The sequence below is a fragment of the Coregonus clupeaformis genome, chromosome 17 (assembly GCF_020615455.1).
Source record: "Coregonus clupeaformis isolate EN_2021a chromosome 17, ASM2061545v1, whole genome shotgun sequence".
In the NCBI taxonomy this organism is placed as follows: Eukaryota; Metazoa; Chordata; class Actinopteri; order Salmoniformes; family Salmonidae; genus Coregonus; species Coregonus clupeaformis.
Window position 1 is genome coordinate 35486301 of NC_059208.1, and position 25000 is coordinate 35511300.

General features: G+C 43.4%; 1 protein-coding gene across 1 annotated transcript in view; it reads right to left on the reverse strand.

Moving 5' to 3' along the window:
- Positions 1-24823, reverse strand: part of LOC121586314 (neuronal acetylcholine receptor subunit alpha-7-like) — a 29169-nt gene extending 4346 nt beyond the window's left edge. Inside the window, exons 1-9 of the mRNA XM_041902913.1 lie at positions 24474-24823; positions 21753-21892; positions 21487-21531; positions 21229-21338; positions 21037-21116; positions 15960-16127; positions 15626-15820; positions 13823-13909; positions 11271-11380 (exon numbers count right to left, since the gene is read on the reverse strand). Of these exons, the coding sequence (XP_041758847.1) occupies positions 11271-11380; positions 13823-13909; positions 15626-15820; positions 15960-16127; positions 21037-21116; positions 21229-21338; positions 21487-21531; positions 21753-21892; positions 24474-24525 (987 nt within the window). The 5' untranslated portion in view covers positions 24526-24823. The remainder of the gene's footprint in view (positions 1-11270; positions 11381-13822; positions 13910-15625; positions 15821-15959; positions 16128-21036; positions 21117-21228; positions 21339-21486; positions 21532-21752; positions 21893-24473) is intronic.
- Positions 24824-25000: the final 177 nt, after the last annotated feature.

A 25000-nucleotide genomic window follows, 5' to 3' on the forward strand; every position in this document is an offset into this window, starting at 1 on the left:
GGTTTGACATGAAGGCCTTGACCTCTTCAGGAAATGATTCCATCTGAGCTTGCTTCAGGAGGACGTTCTCTGTGGCTATGTAGTCTGCTACTTCGCTAGGTGAACTGGAGAGTGGATCGGCCGCTCCGTGTAGGGATCTAGTTGTTGCATTCATGAGGTCTTTCATGTATCAAACTTGCTGATATCTGAGAGCTGAGGACTGGAACTGACAGACATGTCCGCATAAGGTTGATTTCTTCAGTTTGGCTCAGGGCCAGCAGAAGGCAATGAAGGCCACTGATCTTCTGAGTGTTGGAGGAACTCAGGGCCTTGGTGCCATCGATGCGGTTGGGCCAGCTCTTTCAAGGTCTTGCACCGAGTGATGTCATCCGCCGGGTTGTTCGTGGTATCCAGATACCTCCAATTGGCTATATCCGTAAGGTTCTGAATCTCTGCAACATATGTTCCTACGAAATCCTTGTATCTACAAGATTCTGACTTGAGCCAATGAAGGACTGTGGTGGAATCGGACCAGGGGATGACTTGTCCGATGGGTAGGGTGAGTTTTGCTTGGAGGACACTGGCCAGCTGAGCCCCAGTGAATGCAGCACTCAGCTCCAAGCGTTGCATCAACAGCTGCTACTTTGGCGCAACGCAAGACCTGGCCAGAACGAGACCTGGTCATCCACAGTCTGAATGTAGTCAACAGAGCCATATGCTCTCTCTGATGCATCACAGAATATGTGGAGGTGCATAAGTTCTGGGGAGTTACATCTGGACAAGTTCAGGAATTTCTTGTTCCCAGACAAGCCATCTGTCCAGCAGGCTCTGAGGCTGAATGGGGTCGTCCCAACCTATCCCTTCTTTCCACATGTCCTGGACGAGTACCTTGGTTCAGGTTGTGACAGACGTGCACGCTGTAGATATTCCTCATTGTAAGTTTGGAATACTCCACAGTGCGGTGCTTGTATCCCAAGGAGTCTCTGAGGCATTTCTGGCGTAGCCCCAGGGTTGGTTCCTGGAGATCCGTGCTACTTTGGGAAAGCCACAGTTCGCTGCTTTCAGATCTGGCCTCGGACGATAGGTGCGCGATGACAACTGGTACATTGCTTGACCACTGGCATATCTCAAAGCCTCCAGTCTGGAGCAACTGCCGAAGTCCGTTAACAAGGTCTCTTGCTTCATCGGCAGACGGGATGCTTCGAAGGCAGTTGTCCACATAGAATGACTCCTCAACTGACTTCACAAGGTCTTGGTTGGCTCCTACATTGTCCTGAACGTGTTGCAGAGCGTAGATGGCACAATAGGACTACAAATTGTGCCGAATGGAAAGACCTGCCACTCATAGATGCTCGGTTCTTCAGTTCTATGCATGTTCTAACAGATGAAGCGTAGCACCGGTTTGTCAGCTGGTAAGAGACAGATCTGATTAAACATACCTTTGCCACCACTCACAGCTACGGCATGTTGACGGAATCTGAGGAGCACACCAAGCAGGGATGGTCCCAATGTTGGTCCAGGGAGGAGAAGGTCATTGAGAGACTGTTCTTTATGCTGGAACGAACAGTTAAACACAATCCTATCCTTTCCATTGTGATGCACAATATGGTGGGATTTAAACCAGGACCAGGAGTAAACCAGTAGGTTGTTCAGCTACCTTGGGTGGCACCAGTGACACGTAGCCTGCAGTCTGCAGCTTCTCGAGCTCCTGGCAGTACACCTCGGCGTGTTTTTGGTCTTTGGCAAGTCTTTGGTCCATGCTACGGAAGCTTGGCAGTACAGCTTCCTTTGAAGCATGGAGAGTTTCATCATTGACTCGACGAAGCAGGGGTGAAGCATAGCACTGAACGCCATCAACTTCTATCCTAGTGGTGGACGTCTGGAGTAGTGTCATGGCTTGCTGGTCTTATTTCTAGCGAGTCGCCAGCTTCTCACTCACATAGGGAAGGGTATCGATCTGCCAAAGTCGCTCCTCGTTTCTGAAGAGCTCGGTGTATGGCGAAACGATAGTGGTGAGCAGGCACTGTTGTTCAGCTGGTTCTGTGTGGACAAAGCTTGCAGGGACCAGCTGAGTTCGGTGTGGACAGTAAAGGGTCCACCAGACGGGCCTGTACAGACTGGCTGTATGGGTATCAGGAGGTGAGGCATGTCTAAACCATTCAGCAGCAGAGGTTGAGCTTGGTCCTTAGGCAGCTTACGGAGGTGGTCGTATCGCTTTTGGAGAGCTGCTACTGGGAAGGAGTGTTCGGAAAGGCCTAGGTTGTCTGCGGTGAATGCCTGACATATCCGATACTTCTTGAAAGGTTTGAGCAGGTGGGACACATCAAAGGTAACTGAGGCACCTTGCAGTTGCACAACGTCTTGACGAACTGTCCTGAAGGTGAGGGTCTCAGGTTCAGAAGTGAGGTTTAGTTGTTGAACAGCCTGCGGCAGGACGATGCTACGCTACGAGCCATTGTCGAGCACGGCGTATGTTTCCAGGGCTCGGTCTCCATTCTGAAGTAAGACCTTCACGACCTTCAGCATTACTTTCGCCTATTGGTTGGGTCTGTCCAGGTACACCTTGGTCGTAAGGACACTCACCATGAGCACACTTTTCTCGTTTTCCTGTATGTCGTCATGAAGGATTGTTAGGTGCTGCTCTTTACATGTCATGCAAGGTTGTCTGAGGGTGCAAGCATCAGCTTTGTGGGATTGTCCGCACTTCCAACAACTTTTTCCATCCTTTATCCACTTGACGATCTGTCCTGTGTTCAGCTTCTTGAACTCTTCACGAGTTGAGAAAGTGTTCTTTATTGTCACAGTGGGGACAGTATGGCTTGGGTTTGGATTTCTCCTTGGATTGAGCAGGCTCCTTGGGGTTTGGATCTTCGTTGAAGAGGATTGAAGCAGATTTCCCCTTCTGTCTTATGAAGGCACAGTGGTCTTTCTTGAATGGCTTAGGCATATCACATTGATAGAGTGCTGCGGCTCTGCTTGATATGCGCTTAGCCTGGGACTTCTTCTGCAACCAGGCTGCCAAGTCATGTAGGGTGTGCGTCTGGTCCGTGCCAGTCCTGAGGATGCCGCGATCGAAGCAGTACTCGACAAATTCATCCCGGTAGCTCTGTGGCATCTTGCTCCAGAGCCGGTCGACATGGGATCCACATCTGAGCTCATAGTCGTTCTGCCCCTTAAGGGTCCTGAGCATGCCTACCAGTGAGTGGATAGACAGGCCAAAGGTGTCGAAGACTTCTGCATCTCCGAACCTGACGGCAGGGGAGTTTAAAATGGTGGCTAGCTCACACTGGACGAGTTGGCAGGGCTGACCGTACTTGTCCTGCAGGGCTTATAAGGCAGCAGTGTAAGGTCTCAGGTTGTGCATGTAGGCCTTAGCGAGCTGGACTGCACTCTGTAGTTTCAGGTCGGCCAGAAGAACTTGATACTTACAGTGAGGGAAAAAAGTATTTGATCCCCTGCTGATTTTGTACGTTTGCCCACTGACAAAGAAATGATCAGTCTATAATTTTAATGCTAGGTTTATTTGAACAGTGAGAGACAGAATAACAACAACAAAAATCCAGAAAAACACATGTAAAAAATGTTATAAATTGATTTGCATTTTAATGAGGGAAATAAGTATTTGACCCCCTCTCAATCAGAAAGATTTCTGGCTCCCAGGTGTCTTTTATACAGGTAACAAGTTGAGATTAGGAGCACACTCTTAAAGGGAGTGCTCCTAATCTCAGCTTGTTACCTGTATAAAAGACACATGTCCACAGAAGCAATCAATCAATCAGATTCCAAACTCTCCACCATGGCCAAGACCAAAGAGCTCTCCAAGGATGTCAGGGACAAGATTGTAGACCTACACAAGGCTGGAATGGGCTACAAGACCATCGCCAAGCAGCTTGGTGAGAAGGTGACAACAGTTGGTGCAATTATTCGCAAATGGAAGAAACTGTCAATCTCCCTCGGCCTGGGGCTCCATGCAAGATCTCACCTCGTGGAGTTGCAATGATCATGAGAACGGTGAGGAATAAGCCCAGAACTACACGGGATGATCTTGTCAATGATCTCAAGGCAGCTGGGACCATAGTCACCAAGAAAACAATTGGTAACACACTACGCCGTGAAGGACTGAAATCCTGCAGAGCCTGCAAGGTCCCCCTGCTCAAGAAAGCACATATACATGCCCGTCTGAAGTTTGCCAATGAACATCTGAATGATTCAGAGTAGAACTGGGTGAAATTGTTGTGGTCAGATGAGACCAAAATGGAGCTCTTTGGCATCAACTCAACTCGCCGTGTTTGGAGGAGGAGGAATGCTGCCTATGACCCCAAGAACACCATCCCCACCGTCAAACATGGAGGTGGAAACATTAGGCTTTGGGGGTGTTTTTCTGCTAACTTCACCGCATCAAAGGGACGATGGACAGGGCCATGTACTGTCAAATCTTGGGTGAGAACCTCCTTCCCTCAGCCAGGGCATTGAAAATGGGTCGTGGATGCGTATTCCAGCATGACAATGACCCAAAACACACGGACAAAGCAACAAAGGAGTGGCTGAAGAAGAAGCACATTAAGGTCCTGGAGTGGCCTAGCCAGTCTCCAGACCTTAATCCCATAGAAAATCTGTGGAGGGAGCTGAAGGTTCGAGTTGCCAAACGTCAGCCTCGAAACCTTAATGACTTGGAGAAGATCTGCAAAGAGGAGTGGGACAAAATCCCTCCTGAGATGTGTGCAAACCTGGTGGCCAACTACAAAAAACATCTGACCTCTGTGATTGCCAACAAGGGTTTTGCCACCAAGTACTAAGTCATGTTTTGCAGAGGGGTCAAATACTTATTTCCCTCATTAAAATGCAAATCAATTTATAACATTTTTGACATGTGTTTTTCTGGATTTTTATGTTGTTATTCTGTCTCTCACTGTTCAAATAAACCTACCATTAAAATTATAGACTGATCATTTCTTTGTCAGTGGGCAAACGTACAAAATCAGCAGGGGATCAAATACTTTTTTCCCTCACTGTATACCGCTCGTTTAGGTGTCTGTGACTGCTCATCAGGTCATCTAGGGACATCTTGAGAAGGGCAAAGTCACTCTCTCTACCGCTCTCAAAGTAGGGAAATGACGGCTTCGGCATGCCGTATAATGAGGCAATCAGCTGATCCGTGCCAGGTGGGTAGGGTGCCATCTGTCCCGGGGCAGGATATGGTGCTGCTGGATTGGGATAGGGCACACCTAAACCTGCATGAAAGCCTGGTGCTGCTGGAGCTGGATAAGGCATGCTTTGTCCCGCAGGTAAGTAGGGTTCACCTGGAACAGGGTGTGGTGTGAATCCTGGTCTAGGGTATGGAGCCGCAGGTGCTGGTCCGGGGTACGGAGCCGCAGGTACTGGTCCGGGGTACGGAGCCGCAGGTGCTGGTCCGGGGTACGGAACCACGGGAGCTGGAGCTGGGTGCGGAACCACGGGAGCTGGAGCTGGGTGCGGAACCACGGGAGCTGGAGCAGGGTGCGGAACCACGGGAGCTGGAGCAGGGTGCGGAACCATGGGAGCTGGTGAAGAGTGTCTCGGGTAGGCAGGGAGAAGATGTGAGTCTTCATAGGCTCTGCTTCTTTCTCCTAGGTTGGCATGTCGTGGTTGTGTCAGTGGAACAGACACAAAGCTGTCACATTATTCATCAGACGGTGCTCATGAGGGGCTCCCCTGCTCTTACTGAGTCATCTGGGTTCTGACTACATCAACTCCATCATTTTCTTGATGAAAAGATGTAACAAGCTTGGCCAGCTCTAGCTCCTGTCAACGCTGAGCTTCTTCCTGTTGTCGCTGAGCTTCTCTGGCTTCGGCTGCTATGCGTCGACAGTCTACGTCGACGTTGCGATCTTGCTCTTGCTGACGTTGTAGGTCATTAAACTCCATGAGCTTCATTGTTTCCTCCAACATAGCTGCTTGGAGGTCGGATAGGTCTGGGAAGCGGCTCACCGATGCGTGGGCACTGTGTCTGGAGCTGGTAGCACTCCTCTCTGATCGGATGTCCGCTCCACTTCTCCTTCATCCTAATAAGGGGGGTGCCTGAGTTGTGGATAAGCGTTGTTCCTGGCGAGGGAGATATTCAACAGCATAATCACCCAGGTGAGCTGGGGGATGTCTTTCTCTCTGTGAACGGGCCCGCACGGATGGGTCAGGTGCATCCGTATGTGTTGGATCCATATCTTCGGGTGGTTTACTCAATCCGACTCTGAAGGACCATGAATTAGAGGGTGATGCCTCTGGAATTTATACACTAATTGAGTAGGTGAAGTTATGGAGATTGTACTACTATTAGAGACGGTGAGGGATAATTTCTGTGCTATGTCACTCAGCTGTGATTATCCAATTAATTAACTGTCCATTTATCCATACAAGATGTGGTCTGGAAATAATAATAAACAATGGCCTCAATACTAAGATAAGGCACATGTTCATTTAGCAATAACAAAACAAGATATACAGCTCTCATCTGTTATAATAATCCAATGACTGAAATGAAAATACAAGTATCTAGCAACATCAGACTAACCAGCTAACAATGACAGATGAAAATGTAGCTAACAATGTTAGATAGCAAAAAAAACAAGATACATAATGCTGTAACAATGAGGAAAATATTGTTAAACTATTGACAACTTCATCAGTAAAACAGGGGGAAAACAAATACATTGCTTACAGTTATGATATTCATGCACAGTGATATATAAATTGGTCAGAAAGGAAATAATGTCCAAAACAGAGATTTGTGTTCACAGCAGTAGGTGGCGAGCTGCACTTAGGAATGAACTAAACACTCTGCCAGCTTGTGATAGCTGTGACGTCATCACTGAGTTCTTAAAGGGACAGGCTTTCTTACACTAATAAACTGGCCACTGATTATAAATGTGCAGGGAGAGGATAAGCCTATTTAAGCATTTTAAAACACGTTTTTCTGATTTATTAGTATAATTCGATCCGACTATAAACTGTCAATTACGGATACGATTACAAGTATGGCCAGATGGGCAACCCCTATTCCCACCCCTCACAGGTGCAGGCTACGCACTGGGATGTATAAAACGGGGTATACGTGCAAGAAAGTGGTAAATAAAGGACTGTTTGAAATGGCTTTCATATAAACATTGCCTTATTCTCTTTACAGGTAACATATTGTGTTTTTTGTCTGAAATAATAGGTATTTGTTTCTTTAGCATGGATTGGGAGAGGGGGAGGACGAGTGTTCTACACCCCTAGAAAGAGCATATTAGACCAACAGTGTCCAGGGATGCATCCCAAATTGGACCTTGTTCTTTTTATAGTGCACTACTTTTGACCCAAAGACCTCTGGTCAAAATAAGTGCACTTTATAGGGAATAGGGTGCCCTTGTCCAAATGAGCATCTACTGTCCAGATGAGCCCTTAATTAGTCTCCCCTGAGCATGTTCATGAGCCAGGTAATAGTCTGATGTTGTGAACGGTGCCGGTTCGATGCCCTTCTCTGAACCCCAATCATTTACGTTGCCAATTGGCCAGCTGACTACCCAAAGTGGGCCATTTATCAGTGGGAAGACCTTGCGGATTGAACCAATCTGCAACCCATCCACTCTCATTCACCAAAACCCATTCTCTGAGTTGATGATATCAATAAATCTGTAAATGCCGTACCGCCAAACAGGGGAAGCTGAGATGTGCATTTGTAAAAGCTTCAAGGTATTACACAAGTTGAGAGACTGAGATACAGTGAGGGAAGAAAGTATTTGATCCCCTGCTGATTTTGTACATTTGCCCACTGACAAAGAAATGATCAGTCTATAATTTTTTATGGTAGGTTTATTTGAACAGTGAGAGACAGAATAACAACAACAAAATCCAGAAAAACGCATGTCAAAAATGTTAAATTGATTTGCATTTTAATGAGGGAAATAAGTATTTGACCCCTCTGCAAACCATGACTTAGTACTTGGTGGCAAAACTCTTGATGGCAATCACAGAGGTCAGACGTTTCTTGTAGTTGGCCACCAGGTTTGCACACATCTCAGGAGGAATTCTGTCCCACTCCTCTTTGCAGATCTTCTCCAATCATTAAGGTTTTGAGGCTGACGTTTGGCAACAAAACCTTCAGCTCCCTCCACAGATTTTCTATGGGATTAAGGTCTGGAGATTGGCTAGGCCACTCCAGGACCTTAATGTGCTTCTTCTTGAGCCACTCCTTTGTTGCCTTGGCCGTGTGTTTTGGGTCATTGTCATGCTGGAATACCCATCCACGACCCATTTTCAATGCCCTGGCTTAGGGAAGGAGGTTCTCACCCAAGATTTGACAGTACATGGCCCTGTCCATCGTCCCTTTGATGCGGTGAAGTTGTCCTGTCCCCTTAGCAGAAAAACACCCCCAAAGCATAATGTTTCCACCTCCATGTTTGACGGTGGGGATGGTGTTCTTGGGGTCATAGGCAGCATTCCTCCTCCTCCAAACACGGCAAGTTGAGTTGATGCCAAAGAGCTCCATTTTGGTCTCATCTGACCACAACACTTTCACCCAGTTCTCCTCTGAATCATTCAGATGTTCATTGGCAAACTTCAGACGGCCTGTATATGTGCTTTCTTGAGCAGGGGGACCTTGCGGGCGCTGCAGGATTTCAGTCCTTCACGGCGTAGTGTGTTACCAATTGTTTTCTTGGTGACTATGGTCCCAGCTGCCTTGAGATCATTGACAAGATCCTCCCGTGTAGTTCTGGGCTGATTCCTCACCGTTCTCATGATCATTGCAACTCCACGAGGTGAGATCTTGCATGGAGCCCCAGGCCGAGGGAGATTGACAGTTCTTTTGTGTTTCTTCCATTTGCGAATAATCGCACCAACTGTTGTCACCTTCTCACCAAGCTGCTTGGCGATGGTCTTGTAGCCCATTCCAGCCTTGTGTAGGTCTACAATCTTGTCCCTGACATCCTTGGAGAGCTCTTTGGTCTTGGCCATGGTAGAGAGTTTGGAATCTGATTGATTGATTGCTTCTGTGGACAGGTGTCTTTTATACAGTTAACAAACAGATTAGGAGCACTCCCTTTAAGAGTGTGCTCCTAATCTCAGCTTGTTAGCTGTATAAAAGACACCTGGGATCCAGAAATCATTCTGATTGAGAGGGGGTCAAATACTTATTTCCCTCATTAAATGCAAATCAATTTATAACATTTTTGACATGCGTTTTTCTGGATTTTTTTGTTGTTATTCTGTCTCTCACTGTTCAAATAAACCTACCATTAAAATTATAGACTGATCATTTCTTTGTCAGTGGGCAAACGTACAAAATCAGCAGGGGATCAAATACTTTGTTCCCTCACTGTAAGGCTAGAAACTGAGTAAGTCAAACACAAGCCTACAGACCCAATGTATTTTTTGGTCCAACAGAGAGGTATGGTACAGTTGATGAGAACAGACTGCGAAGGAGTGAGGAGATGTCTGTGTTTATAGTGATTGTTAGTGTAAGTGGTTCAGAAGGACAAATGCAGAGGGATGTGAAAATGAAAGGCATAATATGTCAAAATGAAAGAGATTGGAGGATGAAAATATGGAGAAAATTATAGAAAGAGACGTTGAAAGATTAACCTAGGACAGTTGAAGTGAAAGGCAGATAAAGAGGGTAGCAATTAAGGTGTCAAAGGTAGCACGGTAGCAAGTATTAATTGCATCCTGCTCTTGTTTTTGGTATCTTAGTTGTCACTGTGTTAGACTTAGCATAGGTGATTTTGATTATGTTTAAATATTAAAGTAGAAATGGTGCTGGAATAGTGGAGGCAGCTCATGTTTTCTTTGCGACTTGCGGTAACTCTCCGTGGTTCTAAATCAATAGTTGTTTAGTAGTCCGAAAATGTCGGAAACATTAACTTTCTTGACTATGCTCTCTGGTTTTGTGATGAAACAAAGTTGTGGTTTAATTAATTTATTTACTTCTTATTGTCTCGGCCTTAGACCTATATATCACGTTGGCAAGGGAAATGAACTAACAGGTTATAGAGCAAACAATGCAATTATGACAACACGTATGGCTTTTTTTCCTGGCTTTTCTTCCTCCGTGATTTTGTCCACACACCACTACTGGGTGGCATTGGCATTCCTCGCCTTTGCAACGATAAAAAAACACACTTCGTTTTTTTGACAAATAGTTACACATCATACATGTTTTTGTTTATTGAACTGTTTATCAACAATAAAACAATGCAAGTCCTTTATACTGCAAAACATACTGCATAAAAAATTATGTTAATGAATGTTTGAAGCAAATTGTTTAATGCAAATTGGCTTGTCCCAGTAGTGATGAGTAGAGTTGTAGTGACATGTTTTTGAGATTTAGAGAGATCTATTGATTATTTAGAATGCTAGAAAGTAAACAAAAGTTTTTAGGTGTTTAAAAGTTTAATGTCAATGATTTTTCCAGCTTGAAAATCACTCATTACAAAGAGATACAAGGACCTTGAGGGTTCCCTTTAGTGGCAAACTGTAATTTGGGGAAGGGTCTATATTAAAGAAAATTATTAGCTAATCATTATGAGCTAAATTTGAGGACTCCATTGATAATTTGGTGGGTCTAAATACAATGTGTCATTGGTGTTACTCAAATTAAATAAAGCAAAATTGTGAGCAAAATTATTAATCATATCACTTTAGTAAATCATTTTTAAAGAAAATTCTCAATTACCTCAAATTTGTCATTGGTGTTACCGTCACATGTTATCATAATGATACAAATTATTTAAAGTAATTAAGCTACCATATTAGTTTATTTAGAATGGGAAGATGTACCCAAATACATTTTAAATTAAATAAAAAAATAAAGAGAAATTATTCCCAAATGCCACTGCAGTTCAAGAACAACCCACAAGTGTTTGGCCAGTTGCAGCAAAGAGGAAATGGCTATACCAAAGGATGATGGTAAACCAAGAGAGTTAGCTTGTTAGCATTAGCCATAATGGGAAAAACTGTTGCATTGTGGTATACCAGGAGACCAGCCACGGAGGTGTTGGTGGGTGAGCACATGGGGGTAAGCGTGACGGGTTTTCCTATGGGAAATGCTAATAGTTAGTAATGACTGGCGGCAAGTAGGCTAGCGGTTAAGAGCATTGGGCCAGTAACCGAAAGGTCGCTGGTTTGAATACATGAGCCTCCTAGGTGAAAAATCTGTTTGTGCCCTTGAGTAAGAAACTTAACCCTAATTGCTCCTGTAAGTTGTTTTGGATAAGAGCGCCTGCTAAATGACTAAAATGTCAAATGTATCTGTCTTTGGGCAGCATGAGCTCTGGCCTTACCCATTTGGGCATCTGTCCTCCATTTGGGTCGTGGTGATGATACTGCAGCACCACCGTTGTAGCTATGACTGACATCCCAACAATTATCATAGTACTGGCAAAGTACTGTCCTGAAAGGGGGGCAGGAAAGAGAGAAAACAATTAGATTAGAGAGAGGACGCCATTTGTAATAACAATAATGCTAACAGTGGTTTTCTTGCTGATCATGACTTGGCATTTTTCTTGGGCTTTAATGGACTGGATTTGTGTTTTAGTTGTCAAAGGTGGGCAACTCATCTGTCTGGCTGCAGTGAGCTCACCATACATAATTTAGTCAATTACATTTAAGGACAAACAGATGGTTAGATTACCAGGGCCTGACCAACATTTGGGACAATTATTTCAAGCACGCACACACACACACACACGGCACACTCTAACACACATACAGTGAGCTCCAAAAGTATTGCGACAGTGACACGTTGTTTTGGTTCTATACTCCAGCACTTTGGATTTACTTCTACATTAATGTGGATGCTACCATGATTACGGATATTCCTCAATGAATCGTGAATAATGATGAGTGAGAAAGTCACAGATGCAAAAATATCATACCCCCCAAAAATGCTAACCTCCCATGTTATTGTAATGGTGAGAGGTTAGCATGTCTCGGGGGTAAGATATTTGTGCGTCTCTAACGTTCTCACTCATCATTATTCACGATTCATTCACGATTATCTAATCAAACCGCAAATGCATCCAACAAATTTGTAGTCACAAACTTGATGTAGTCATTGCGTGCTATGAATATGGGACCAAATACTTAACTTTTTTTCTACTTTAATATATACACTACCAGTCAAAAGTTTGGACACACCTACTAATTCAAGGATTTTTCTTTATTTTTACATTGTAGAATAATAGTGAAGACATCAAAACTATGAAATAACACATATGGAATCATGTAGTAACCAAAAAAGTGTTAAACAAATCAAAATATATTTTATATTTGAGATTCTTCAAAGTAGCCACCCTTTGCTTTGATGACAGCTTTGCACGCTCTTTGCATTCTCTCAACCAGCTTCTTGAGGTAGTCACCTGGAATGCATTTCAATTAACAGGTGTGCCTTCTTAAAAGTTAATTTGTGGAATTTCTTTCCTTCTTAATGCGTTTGAGCCAATCAGTTGTATTGTGATAAGATAGGGGTTATACAGAAGATAGCCCTATTTGGTAAAAGACCAAGTCCATATTATGGCAAGAACAGCTCAAATAAGCAAATCATTACTTTAAGACATGAAGTTCAGTCAATACAGAACATTTCAAGAACTTTGAAGGTTTCTTCAAGTGCAGTCTCAAAAACCATCAAGTGCTATGATGAAACTGGCTCTCATGAGAACCGCCACAGGAATGGAAGACCGAGAGTTACCTCTGCTGCAGAGGATAAGTTCATTAGAGTTACCAGCCTCAGAAATTGCAGGACAAATAAATGCTTCACAGAGTTCAAGTCACAGACACATCTCAACATCAACTGTTCAGAGGGGACTGTGTGAATCAGGCCTTCATGGTCAAATTCCTGCAAAGAAACCACTACTAAAGGACACCAATAAGAAGAAGAGACCTGCTTGGGCCAAGAAACACGAGCAATGGGCATTAGACCGGTGGAAATGTGTCCTTTGGTCTGGAGTCCAAATTGGAGATTTTTGGTTCCAACCGCCGTGTCTTTGTGAGACGCGGTGTGGGTGAATGGATTATCTCTGCATGTGTAGTTCCCACCGTAAAGCATGGAGGAGGAGGTGTGATGGTGTGGGGGTGCTTTGCTGGTGACACTGTCTGTGATTTATTTAGAATTCAAGGCACACTTAACCAGCATGGCTACCACAGAATTCTGCAGTGATACGCCATCCCATCTGGTTTGGGCTTAGTGGGACTATCATTTGTTTTTTAACAGGACAATGACCCAACACACCTCCAGGCTTTGTAAGGGCTATTTTACCAAGAAGGAGAGTGATGGAGTGCTGCATCAGATGACCTGGCCTCCACAATCCCCCGACCTCAACCCAATTGAGATGGTTTGGGATGAGTCGGACCGCAGAGTGAAGGAAAAGCAGCCAACAAGTGCTCACCATATGTGGGAACTCCTTCAAAACTGTTGGAAAAGCATTCCAGGTGAAGCTGGTTGAGAGAATGCCAACAGTGTGAAAAGCTGTCATCAAGGCAAAGGGTGGCTATTTGAAGAATCTCAAATATAAAATATATTTGTTTAACACTTTCTTTGGGTTACTACATGATTCCATGTGTTATTTCATAGTTTTGATGTCTTCACTATTATTGTACAATGTAGAAAATAGTAAAAATAAAGAAAAACCCTTGAATGAGTAGCTGTGTCCAAACTTTTGACTGGTACTGTATATAAGTTAATTATGCACTATGCACAAAAAGTGCTGTAATTTCTAAACGGTGCACCTGATATGGATGAAAATACCCTGCACTTTGAATGATAGTCATTGTATCATTTCAAATCCAAAGTGCTGGAGTACAGAACCAAAACAAAAAACTGTATGAGAACACACACCTATGAGAGGGATGGAATCTGAAGTGGCTGGCATGATCTCTGCCACCAACAACATGAAGACTGTGAGAGAGAGCAGCACAGTGATACCTGAAAAGAGAGGAAGATATTGAAAATGTATAAAACCGTGAGTGGCTGCTGAGCACGATCTCCAATTGACCTGACTAGGCTCTTGGGTAATAAAATGTGTGCGCTACATCTGTGCCTCAGTGCCTCGATCAGGATTGATCCCGGACGAACCTCAAGAAATCCACATTTGTAAAGATAAACCTTCTTATAGGCATCTCATTTGGCAAATATTTTATGGTCTTTGCCAGTCAAGCCAACGGTAATTGATTTCAACTTCATATGATTAGATTTGGTTCGATCTGATGCAAATTGCAAAGTGTGACAGAGTAATATACTCAAAGTGAATTACTTTTGGACATTATTTTCTTCAATTGCCCTTAGTAGAGCCTTACTTTTTAACTCACACATATGCTTACCCTATATTAGCAATCCATCTACCCCGGCTGTCTCTGCTCCCTCTCTCTTCCCAATCTCCATCTTCATTCATCAGATCTAATCTTCATCTCCTCCCATTACCTCTGTCACACTTTTCTTTTTTACCCACATTTTACAAGTGCTTTCTTGGCATAACTGGTACCGTACAGAAGCAAGCCGATAAAACAAACATCTTTCAAGTGAGTCGGCCCTGTTCGCTCAATAGATTAAACAAATGTCACTTCAAGAGTCGAGAGGAAATGTAGAATTTAACATTTAAGAATGTTATAATAAGAGATGGACAGTGGCTCTCATTTAAGGCCATATGCTTATCTTGGCAAACCTGGTTGATACCAAACTCCCAAGTCCTCCTGACTTCAGCATCTGGAGAGGCTCCTTTGATGTTGTCGGCACAATCAGTTAGTTTCAAATGGCACCCTATTCCCCATGTAGTGCACACCTTTTGACCAGAGCCCTTGTCAAAAGTAGTAGACTAGAAAGGGATTAAGGTGCCATTTGGGCTGCAGATAGTGCCTCAATAATGAAGGGGGCTGTGCTTTTACACTGGTTGGTTCCTCTCTACGTCTCTCTCGCTGAAACACCCACACACACAAATAGCCTGTGAGCGCTGCCCCCTTGCTTTACAACTGTTCGTTTTTAAATCCAAACAGCAAGAGGTCTCAACTTCCCTGGGCGGAATATTTTGGGGGTGATAATCAATCAGCACCAAGGCACAAAACTGGGCGCATTTCTACCCTTAACATGAGACTCGATTATAGTTTTTTTTTTTTTTACAGTCTCTCCACACCCTGATGGGTATTGGGTACATAGCTTGTGTTGTACAACATAACCTGGTATCAGCCAGGCTGTATCTTGGCACCTAATTCCTTAAAACCTGTTCATCAAGCATGGGGTCAAGCTGAATTCCTGGGCTTAATTACATCAATAGGTTAATTGCTGTGGTGTGTGAGGGATTATGCATATTTTCCTGTAATACAATGCAGTGTAATGCATCCTCAAATTAGGTTCAAGGTTTTACACATCCACAAAACTCTTCTAGTCCTCTTTGTTTTCCTCCACTCTTTCGTTTTCACCCTTTACTAGAATCAATCTACTCTCCCTCCCCTGTCATCTTTTCTCCACATCACCATCATTCCCCTCCCATCCTCTTCTTATTCCTCCCTTCACTCTCCAATGGCTTTCCCCTTCTCCTCCTCTCCATGCTGCTGTCCTCCATCCTCTCATCTCACTGTTCCTTTTAGAAAAATAAAGTAATTAATAGTCTATCACTCTTGGATCATCCACCCTCTTCTCTCTGCTCACCCAGAGAGATCTTCTCCCCAGAGTCGGCAGGCAGTAGGAAGATAAGCAGGGTCATGGAGGACAGCAGCACACAGGGGATGAGCAAGTTTAGAGCGTAGTAGAGAGTGCGCCGGCGGATGGTCACAACGAACGTCACATCGGGGTAGGGCTCCTTACAGCAGTCATAGAACACCTCGCTACGAGTGCCTGGTACTCCTTGAGTGAGTAAAGAAAGAAAGAAATAATAAATTAAGGGACAGAATAAAGAGGGAATTTCCATACAAGTTCAAGTTGAGTTGACAATTAAGTTGAGCAATTGATAAGAAAGTTAGGAGGGCAGTCCAATCCCACTCACCCACTAGGTCCCATTCCCCGTTGGACATGTACCCGGAGATGTCAGCCTCATTCATTTGTAGGTCCATCAGCCAGCCATCGTACGTCCACGAGCCAAACTTCATCTCACACTTTTGGATGTCGAAGGGGAACCAACGTACGTCCACGTTACATGTGCTCATAAAAATCCCTGACATACAGGGAAAGAGATTGATAAAAAGGGATGCAAAGAGTGAAGTATGGGAGGTATACACTGAGTGTACAAAACATTTGGAAGCTCTTTCCATGACATAGACTGACCAGGTGAATCCAGGTGAAAGCTATGATCCCTTATTGATGTCACTTATTAAATCCACTTCAATCAGTGTAGATGAAGGGGAGGAGACAGGTTAAAGAAGGATTTTTAAGCCTTGAGACAATTGAGACATGGATTGTGTATGCGTGCCATTCAAAGGGTGAATTGGCAAGACCAAAGATTTAAGTGCCTTTGAATGAGGTATGGTAGTAGGTGCCAGGCACACCGGTTTGAGGGCGTCAAGAACTGCAACGCTGCTGGGTTTTTCATGCTGAACAGTTTCCCATGTGTATCAAGAATGGTCCACCACCCAAAGGACATCCAGCCAACTTGACACAACGGTGGGAAGCATTGGAGTCAACATGGGCCAGCATCCCTGTGGATCGCTTTCAACACCTTGTAGAGTACATGCCAAAACGAATTGAGGCTGTTCTGAGGGAAAAAGTGGGTGCAACTCAATATTTGAAAGGTGTTCCTAATGTTTTGTACACTCAGTGTAGACACCCCATACAGTGGGAGACTGTTAGACATTTTACTTGTTGTTCACTTACACTTCAAAAAATGTTACTTTGCATATACTGTAACTTCTTGTTCTGGCACCTATTTTTAAGCACTCTGGAGGAGGGATCAGTACCTAACCATAGTTAAACAGTACAAGTGTGAATGGCTACGTCCCAATTATCTCTCCCTATTACCAAAGTGTGCACTTGTTCACTTTCCTTCACTGATTTTAAAGGAAATTACTGGTGTAAATTCCCTCTAGCCCGGCCCCTGCCTCCACCAATCCAATGGCTTTTAGATTTGTGGGAAGTAGTGAATGAGTCTATACTTCAGGAGAAAGAAGATATATTGGTGGGACGCACCCAGAGAGTGCAAAATATAAAAAGTGGCACTGATCTCTACTCTGCAGACAGTTTATCCAGACTATAATCAGACCAACTTTTTCATTATACAGAACCACACACACAGACGGACACACAAAGTACTACATAATTGATGCACACAGAGGGAACCACACATACACACGGAAACACAAAGTACTAAACAACTGATGCACACAGAGATCGCTGGCAAAGCAATTACTGAAATGAACAAATCAAGCCTGTTGAGTTTTACAGTAGTGCACGCAACCAAAATGCCAAAGTAGTCTTCCAAACAGCACTCAGAAATATTCATTATGAGTCACAAGACATGCAAATGAAAAAAACTTCGGAAAAACAGAGAAGGGGCTGAAAAGCTATTTTAATGGATTAGAAGTTGACAATCAAACCAAATTAAATCCAGCATTGATTATAAAACTTCACATAAACATCAAATTCCCAATGCAAGACTTAAAATGTAGTTTCATTCAATAGTTGTTTTTTCACGCTCATAATGGCATTGCTTTATAGTCTCTGAGCCGTGAAATTGTCAACAATGAACAGTCCAAAATACAATATACAATTCACCAAAACTCATGCAATTTCCTTACAACTGCACCTCTTTGTGCAGTTGTAAGGGCTCTGTAATAACTCATTATTTTCTCAAGATTCATTCAACCTAAAACTAAACTGATTAGCTAAAAGCTACATTTACTTCCATTTGCAATTCACTGCTCTCCTGCAGCTCTGTAACAGATCCTCTAAGCTAACAATTAGGTTATTCTAAAAGCTGATCCGACAAGCAACAATCCTTGACCAAAATGTCCTCTAAAAATGCAACCAAAATCTCAAGATTCTTTACTCCTAAAAACACAGTATATCTTAAAACTCTGGACAATTCCCTGAAAAACAACCTCTGCACAAGAAACAAGATGGATCACCCCAGCCTTCAAAACCTATTTCCTTCCTTTCCTTTAGTGTTTGTCCCAAACGGCACCGTATTCCATATATAGGGTGCCATTTGGAACACTGCCTTAGACACCATCCCGCCAATACACCATGCATCACATCTGAGCTATATATGAAAACTATTTCCAAACGTTACCATCCACCTAAAGCTCTATATCATATATCTCATCTGAGCTATGAAAACTATTCCTAAACATTACCAACCACCGAGAGCTCCAGAGGGTTGCTGCTGTTTAATTATTTACCCAGGAGTCAAGCTCCCGAACACTCCCTGGCATACAGAGCCCATAGTCTTTTATCTCCAGGCCAAATGGACCCCAGTAATTACACAGGCTTTTATGATGAGAGGCCAGATCAGATCTATGATAATCTGTATAGTATAGCCTCCTGTGTGTGTCACAGACTCAATTCTCCATGCACAGCATCATCATGACTGCGTCCCAAATGGCACCCTATTCCCTACATAGTGCGCTACTTCGACCAGCGCCCTTTGGACCCTGGTTAAAATTAGTGCACTATATAGGGAATAGGGTGCCATTTGGGACACTGCCCATATCGCCCCCTCTAAATTGGCTTTGGTTCAGCTGACAACATTTAATTAGCCAACTGTGTTTACATTCAACACCTCCTTATAAATAAACATATCCACTGAAAAAGAAATGATGGAATTTCTTTGCACCCATTCCTTGACTTGACTTCAAAAGGCCATTTCGGTTTAGTCTGGCACAAGGGACTGGATCACAGAAGTCTTTAATGTGGGGTTGGGGGAGAAGTCTGAGAGGATTCAACCAATTTGGTCTTAAAATATGAGAGGGGTAAATATCTCCCATATAGAAGAAACACTGCACCTTGGGATTTGTTGATACAGTAGCTGAGGATGCTGTTTCAAACATATCCAATATTGATGTCATAATTAAGAATAATCAGAAACACAGAACTAAAATCTTTCATCATTGCGTCAGATGCTCAATTAAGTTCTTGGGGCAGATGTGTTAGAAAAGATACTAGAACAAACAGCAGTAGCAGATCGGTAGCTCCACCCCCCTCCCTCTGCAAGTTATGGGCAAGTCTATGGGCCAAATGTCCCCTCCCCTTCAGAAATTCGAAAGATGCGAACACCTGCGAAATCATGATATATCCAAATGATCAGTGATGAAAAATCTGCCACCAAAACAAAGTTATTCGTCAGTTGTCGCATCCAACAGTCTGTTGACAGACACTATGATACCATTTATGTTATGTTACAAAAACAGATAGGGAGACACAGATACCCACTGATACAGAAAAGGACACTACCAAAGTAAAAAATATATACAGTGAGGGAAAAAAGTATTTGATCCCCTGCTGATTTTGTACATTTGCCCACTGACAAAGAAATGATCAGTCTATAATTTTAATGGTATGTTTATTTGAACAGTGAGAGACAGAATAACAACAAAAAAATCCAGAAAAACGCATGTCAAAAATGTTATAAATTGATTTGCATTTTAATGAGGGAAATAAGTATTTGACCCCTCTGCAAAACATGACTTAGTACTTGGTGGCAAAACCCTTGTTGGCAATCACAGAGGTCAGACGTTTCTTGTAGTTGTCCACCAGGTTTGCACACATCTCAGGAGGGATTTTGTCCCACTCCTCTTTGCATATCTTCTCCAAGTCATTAAGGTTTCGAGGCTGAAATTTGGTAACTCGAACCTTCAGCTCCCTCCACAGATTTTCTATGGGATTAAGGTCTGGAGACTGGCTAGGCCACTCCAGTACCTTAATGTGCTTCTTCTTCAGCCACTCCTTTGTTGCCTTGGCTGTGTGTTTTGGGTCATTGTCATGCTGGAATAGCCATCCACGACCCATTTTCAATGCCCTGGCTGAGGGAAGGAGGTTCTCACCCAAGATTTGACGGTACATGGCCCCGTCCATCGTCCCTTTGATGCAGTGAAGTTGTCCTGTCCCCTTAGCAGAAAAACACCCCCAAAGCATAATGTTTCCACCTCCATGTTTGAAGGTGGAGATGGTGTTCTTGGGGTCATAGGCAGCATTCCTCCTCCTCCAAACACGGCGAGTTGAGTTGATGCAAAAGAGCTCCATTTTGGTCTCATCTGACCACAACACTTTCACCCAGTTCTCCTCTGAATCATTCAGATGCTCATTGGCAAACTTCAGACAGGCCTGTATATGTGCTTTCTTGAGCAGGGGGACCTTGCGGGCGCTGCAGGATTTCAGTCCTTCACGGCGTAGTGTGTTACCAATTGTTTTCTTGGTGACTATGGTCCCAGCTGCCTTGAGATCATTGACAAGACCATCCCGTGTAGTTCTGGGCTGATTCCTCACCGTTCTCATGATCATTGCAACTCCACGAGGTGAGATCTTGCATGGAGCCCCAGGCCGAGGGAGATTGACAGTTATTTTGTGTTTCTTCCATTTGCGAATAATCGCAGCAACTGTTGTCACCTTCTCACCAAGCTGCTTGGTGATGGTCTTGTAGCCCATTCCAGCCTTGTGTAGGTCTACAATCTTGTCCCTGACATCCTTGGAGAGCTCTTTGGTCTTGGCCATGGTGGAGAGTTTGGAATCTGATTGACTGATTGCTTCTGTGGACAGGTGTCTTTTATACAGGTAACAAGCTGTGATTAGGAGCACTCCCTTTAAGAGTGTGCTCCTAATCTCAGCTCGTTACCTGTATAAAAGACACCTGGGAGCCAGAAATCTTTCTGATTGAGAGGGGGTCAAATACTTATTTCCCTCGTTAAAATGCAAATAAATGTATAACATTTTTGACATGCATTTTTCTGGATTTTTTTGTTGTTATTCTGTCTCTCACTGTTAAAATAAACCTACCATAACAATTATAGACTGATCATTTCTTTGTCAGTTGGCAAACGTACAAAATCAGCAGGGGATCAAATACTTTTTTTCCCTCACTGTATATATATATAATATCAACAGAGTAGGAAAGATAGAAAGAGAAAGGGACTCACCTGGAGGGAGATACTCTGCGAAGCCACTGGAGTTGACCAGCACGTTGGTCTTGAAGGTGGAGTCAAAGTCATCGTCTGCACTGAGGAAAGAGAAAGGAAAGGGTGGCTCAAACTCTGGACAGTAGTGTTTTAAAACCATAAAACACATGCATGTGATGCATGACGACGTGAATATGACCATAGGTGTATTACCTGTTGTAGAGGAGGATGTCTGGCGTCCACACCTGGTCAGTTGTGAACCGAAGGTTTTTCACTCCAGGGTATTCAGACTGGTTCCACTGAAGATAATGATCAAACCAGCTCTGGAAGACAGACTCAGGCTGGATATATTGGACATGGCAATTTAATTCAACTTCAACTGAATATATAACTAAGAAGGTCCACTGAGAAGGATACAATACATTCACTCTCACTCCGACAGCTGTTCACTTGAAGCTGTGCTGTGCTTACCATCCGAAGCCAGATGTTAGTGGTGAGGACCTGATTCTTCTCATCCTATAAGATGTAAATCATTTTGAGTCAATTCGTATTCTGAGGAGCTATATTGAGAGACCTGCCTCAAAGAATTCTGTGTAAGTATTGAAGTTGCAGTGGAATATTTACTTTAACAGAGCAGAGTCTGCACAGGTATAGACGAAGACACCAACAGACCGGTCGATGTACTGACTAGCAGACAGATAAAACAACATAAATGTAATATGAACATTGATCCCTACCACATCCATGATCTGCATCAGATTGATAGAGAAGAAGACTGTGAGGGAGTGTGAGTCATTGCCCACTGGCCTCTCCATACGATTGTAGTCCTTCAGAAGGTTCTTCAACAGGGTCCTCTGGTGAGGGCCCTGAACCGACACTGAGAGAAGAAGGGAGGAGAGGGAGATGGAAGGAAAGAGAGAAAAGGAGAGTAGAAGATTTCAGAAGAGAGGCGATATAGACAAAAGAGGGGGCATGGAAGGTATGTGGGATAAGTGAAGATGAAGAAGAATAGAGGAAGAATCAGGGGAAATGAGTGGAGGATGAGAGGAACCTCTGAGAAAGTTGTAAGCACACCTTATCAATGCTTAATTGGCTTAATTGATGAATAATCAAGCAGGTTTGGAAATGTAAAACCCCTGAAGCACTACAAATTTAAGTAAGCGTGTGTGAATCATTGAATAAGGCATGATGGTCAAGGGATTTGTTTCATGAAAGTGTTATACTCATTTATATACAGTCAGGTCCAAAATTATTTGCACCCTTGATAAAAATGATCAAAAAATAATGTATAAAATAAATTATACGAATACTGAGCTATATTGTATGCTCAAAACATTTGGGAAATTATATTATTTTATACATGTACAATTGCTCAGAGAAATGTTTTGTTTAACAAGTAATAGAAATACATCTAAAAAAGAAAGGGGTCATAGTTATTGGCACCCCTGTTTTCAATACCTTTCAATACCTCACCTTGCGAGGATAACGGCAATGAGCCTTTTTCAAAAATGTTTTATGAGATTGGAGAACACATCTTAGAGGGATCTTAGACCATTCCTCCGTACAGAATCTTTCCAAAGAGCTCTATTTTCATGTCATCTGACCATAGCACCGGTTCTAATCCAAGTTCCAATGCCGTTTAGCAAACTCCAGGCATTTACATTTGTTGGATGACATGAAAATAGAGCTCTTTAGCCACACACACCAGTGGTGGGTTTTGCGTCGAAATAAAGATTCATATGCAGAAACGAACCCTGTACCTACTGTAAAATATGGTGGTGGATCTTTAATGTTATGCAGCTATTTTGCGTCCACTGGTCCTGGTGCCCTTGTTAAGGTCAACGGCATCATGAACTTTACGCAGTACCAGGACATTTTAGTCAAAACCCTGGTTGCTTCTGCCAGTACCTGGTTGCTTCTGCCAGCAAAACACTGACACCAAGCAAACATCCAAACCCACAAATAAATGGTTAATTGACCACAAAATCAACAGTCTTCGGACAAACCTGTGGTTTGAATTGAAGGTGGCAGCCCATAAGTGCAAATGAAGGATATCAAGGATCTGGAAAGATTCTGTATGGAGGAATGGTCTAAGATCCCTCCCAATGTGTTCTCCAATCTCCAACTGTAGCTAGTATTGACATTATAATAAAAGTTTCCATGAAATAGCTGCCCGTGTTGGCTGCCGAGTTAGAGTAGTATCCTTAGCTAGCTAGTTAAACACATACAGACATGCATTGCCAAACAACGCTAATTCCACCTTCTGGTTTGGAGTATTTTAACAAGGCTCAGTGGCTGACGACTTCAAGGTCTATGCTGTGTGAACACAAAAGAGATTGACTGCCGACACTCTGTTCAGAGGTGCTAAGTAAGTACTGTGGGCAGGCAAACGTTTAACAATCCTACCGGTGTGTCAGCTATAAAGTCTGTGCGTTTTAAATTTTTTAGATGTTGACTTAGCATATTCTTGTATCGTCTTGTCTGCTGTATTTGCTTTTATATTTTAACCTCATAACCCCATGACCTTAGTCCTACTATTTTGCCCTATATGTGTTTAGTTGTTGCGTGTCATTTCAGATCCATTTGGTGTACAAACAGATATTAAGCGCTCTTTCAGTGGTCTGTATACTTCTAACTGTTATCCTTTACCACTGTGTGTCAATAGTCCCAAGGAGACATTTAATTAATCATTTTTCACCGGGAAAGTAACAAGAATCTCTACAAAAGTTACAGTCAGGAAATTATTCATGATTTTGCGTTGAGAGGAAAGTTCAGTAGCTCTTTACCTAGTTGCAGGGCAGGCAGCCTCTGATATAATGTAATAATAACTCTCCTCTCCCTTAGCAACCTATCTCTCCTGCTGCATACAGCTACTCTGCTCTCTCTGCTGCAGCAACATGTCCATACATAACAACATAACAAGGAAGCAAGATAGAACCAGATCTATAATGGTGTTCAATTGACATGCCACCATTGATAATTGTCTGTTCCCTGCTGCTTCAATCCCATTGATACTGCACTCTCTGTCCACAGAGATTTTGGGGAAAATAGAGGGTGGAAGAGTGAGGGAGGTTGTGAAATTTATGATTGCAGCATTTTCTCGAATAAAGCATGTCTCCCCATCTCTCTCGCTTTATATACCAACTCTCTCTTTCTTTTTCTGTCTGTCCCTGCAACAGACAACATGTATTTTACATTGAGGACCACGTCACATCAGGTCCTGAATAACTGTAGACTTCTGTATTCACTAGGCACACAGGTAGGCATGTACACACAGACCAACATAAAACAAGAGCACAAACACTTAGAGAACACAAAAATACTCACACACACACATACACAGACACTTCTCAATCGTCCTCTCCTCCTTTCCAGTGATCCTTTCCTATTCTTTCCCTCTGGCTTTGTAACTCTAATCTTACAATGTAGTCAGAGAGAGTAAATAGAGGCAGACCTACCCTGGACCAAAGCAGATAATCCACAAACAACCAGAGCCACAGAGCACCACATTTCTAATGGATAGGGATAGGAGAAGAGCACAGCTGAGACAGACCGGCTTTGGAGGTTCCTGGATATAGGGATAAGAGAATAGGAGGAACGGACAGGAAGGTTGGAGTCAGAGGCAGGAATTCGCCTCCACAAAGCATCAGAAGGAATTAATGAGTTAGTCAGAAAGAAGGGTAGAGAGAGAGCAGGACAGAGAGATAGGGGGTAGGCAACGAAGTCCAGAGCCTAAGCTCACGCACGCCGTCTGGAAAAATGCAGTGAGTGAGTGGAAGAGAAAAACAACTGATTGATTCTAGACACAAGTCAGCTCTCCCCCCAGTCTCTCTCTTGCTCTCTCTCTCTCCTTATCCCCCCTCCCTAATTGTGTCCCTCTGCTTCCCTGGGAGGTGGAGCCAAGGAGGAGAGCGTGAGAGGGAATAAGGGATGGGAGGGGGGAGCCTATATCTGCCTCAATTGACCTTTTTAAGAACAATAGTCC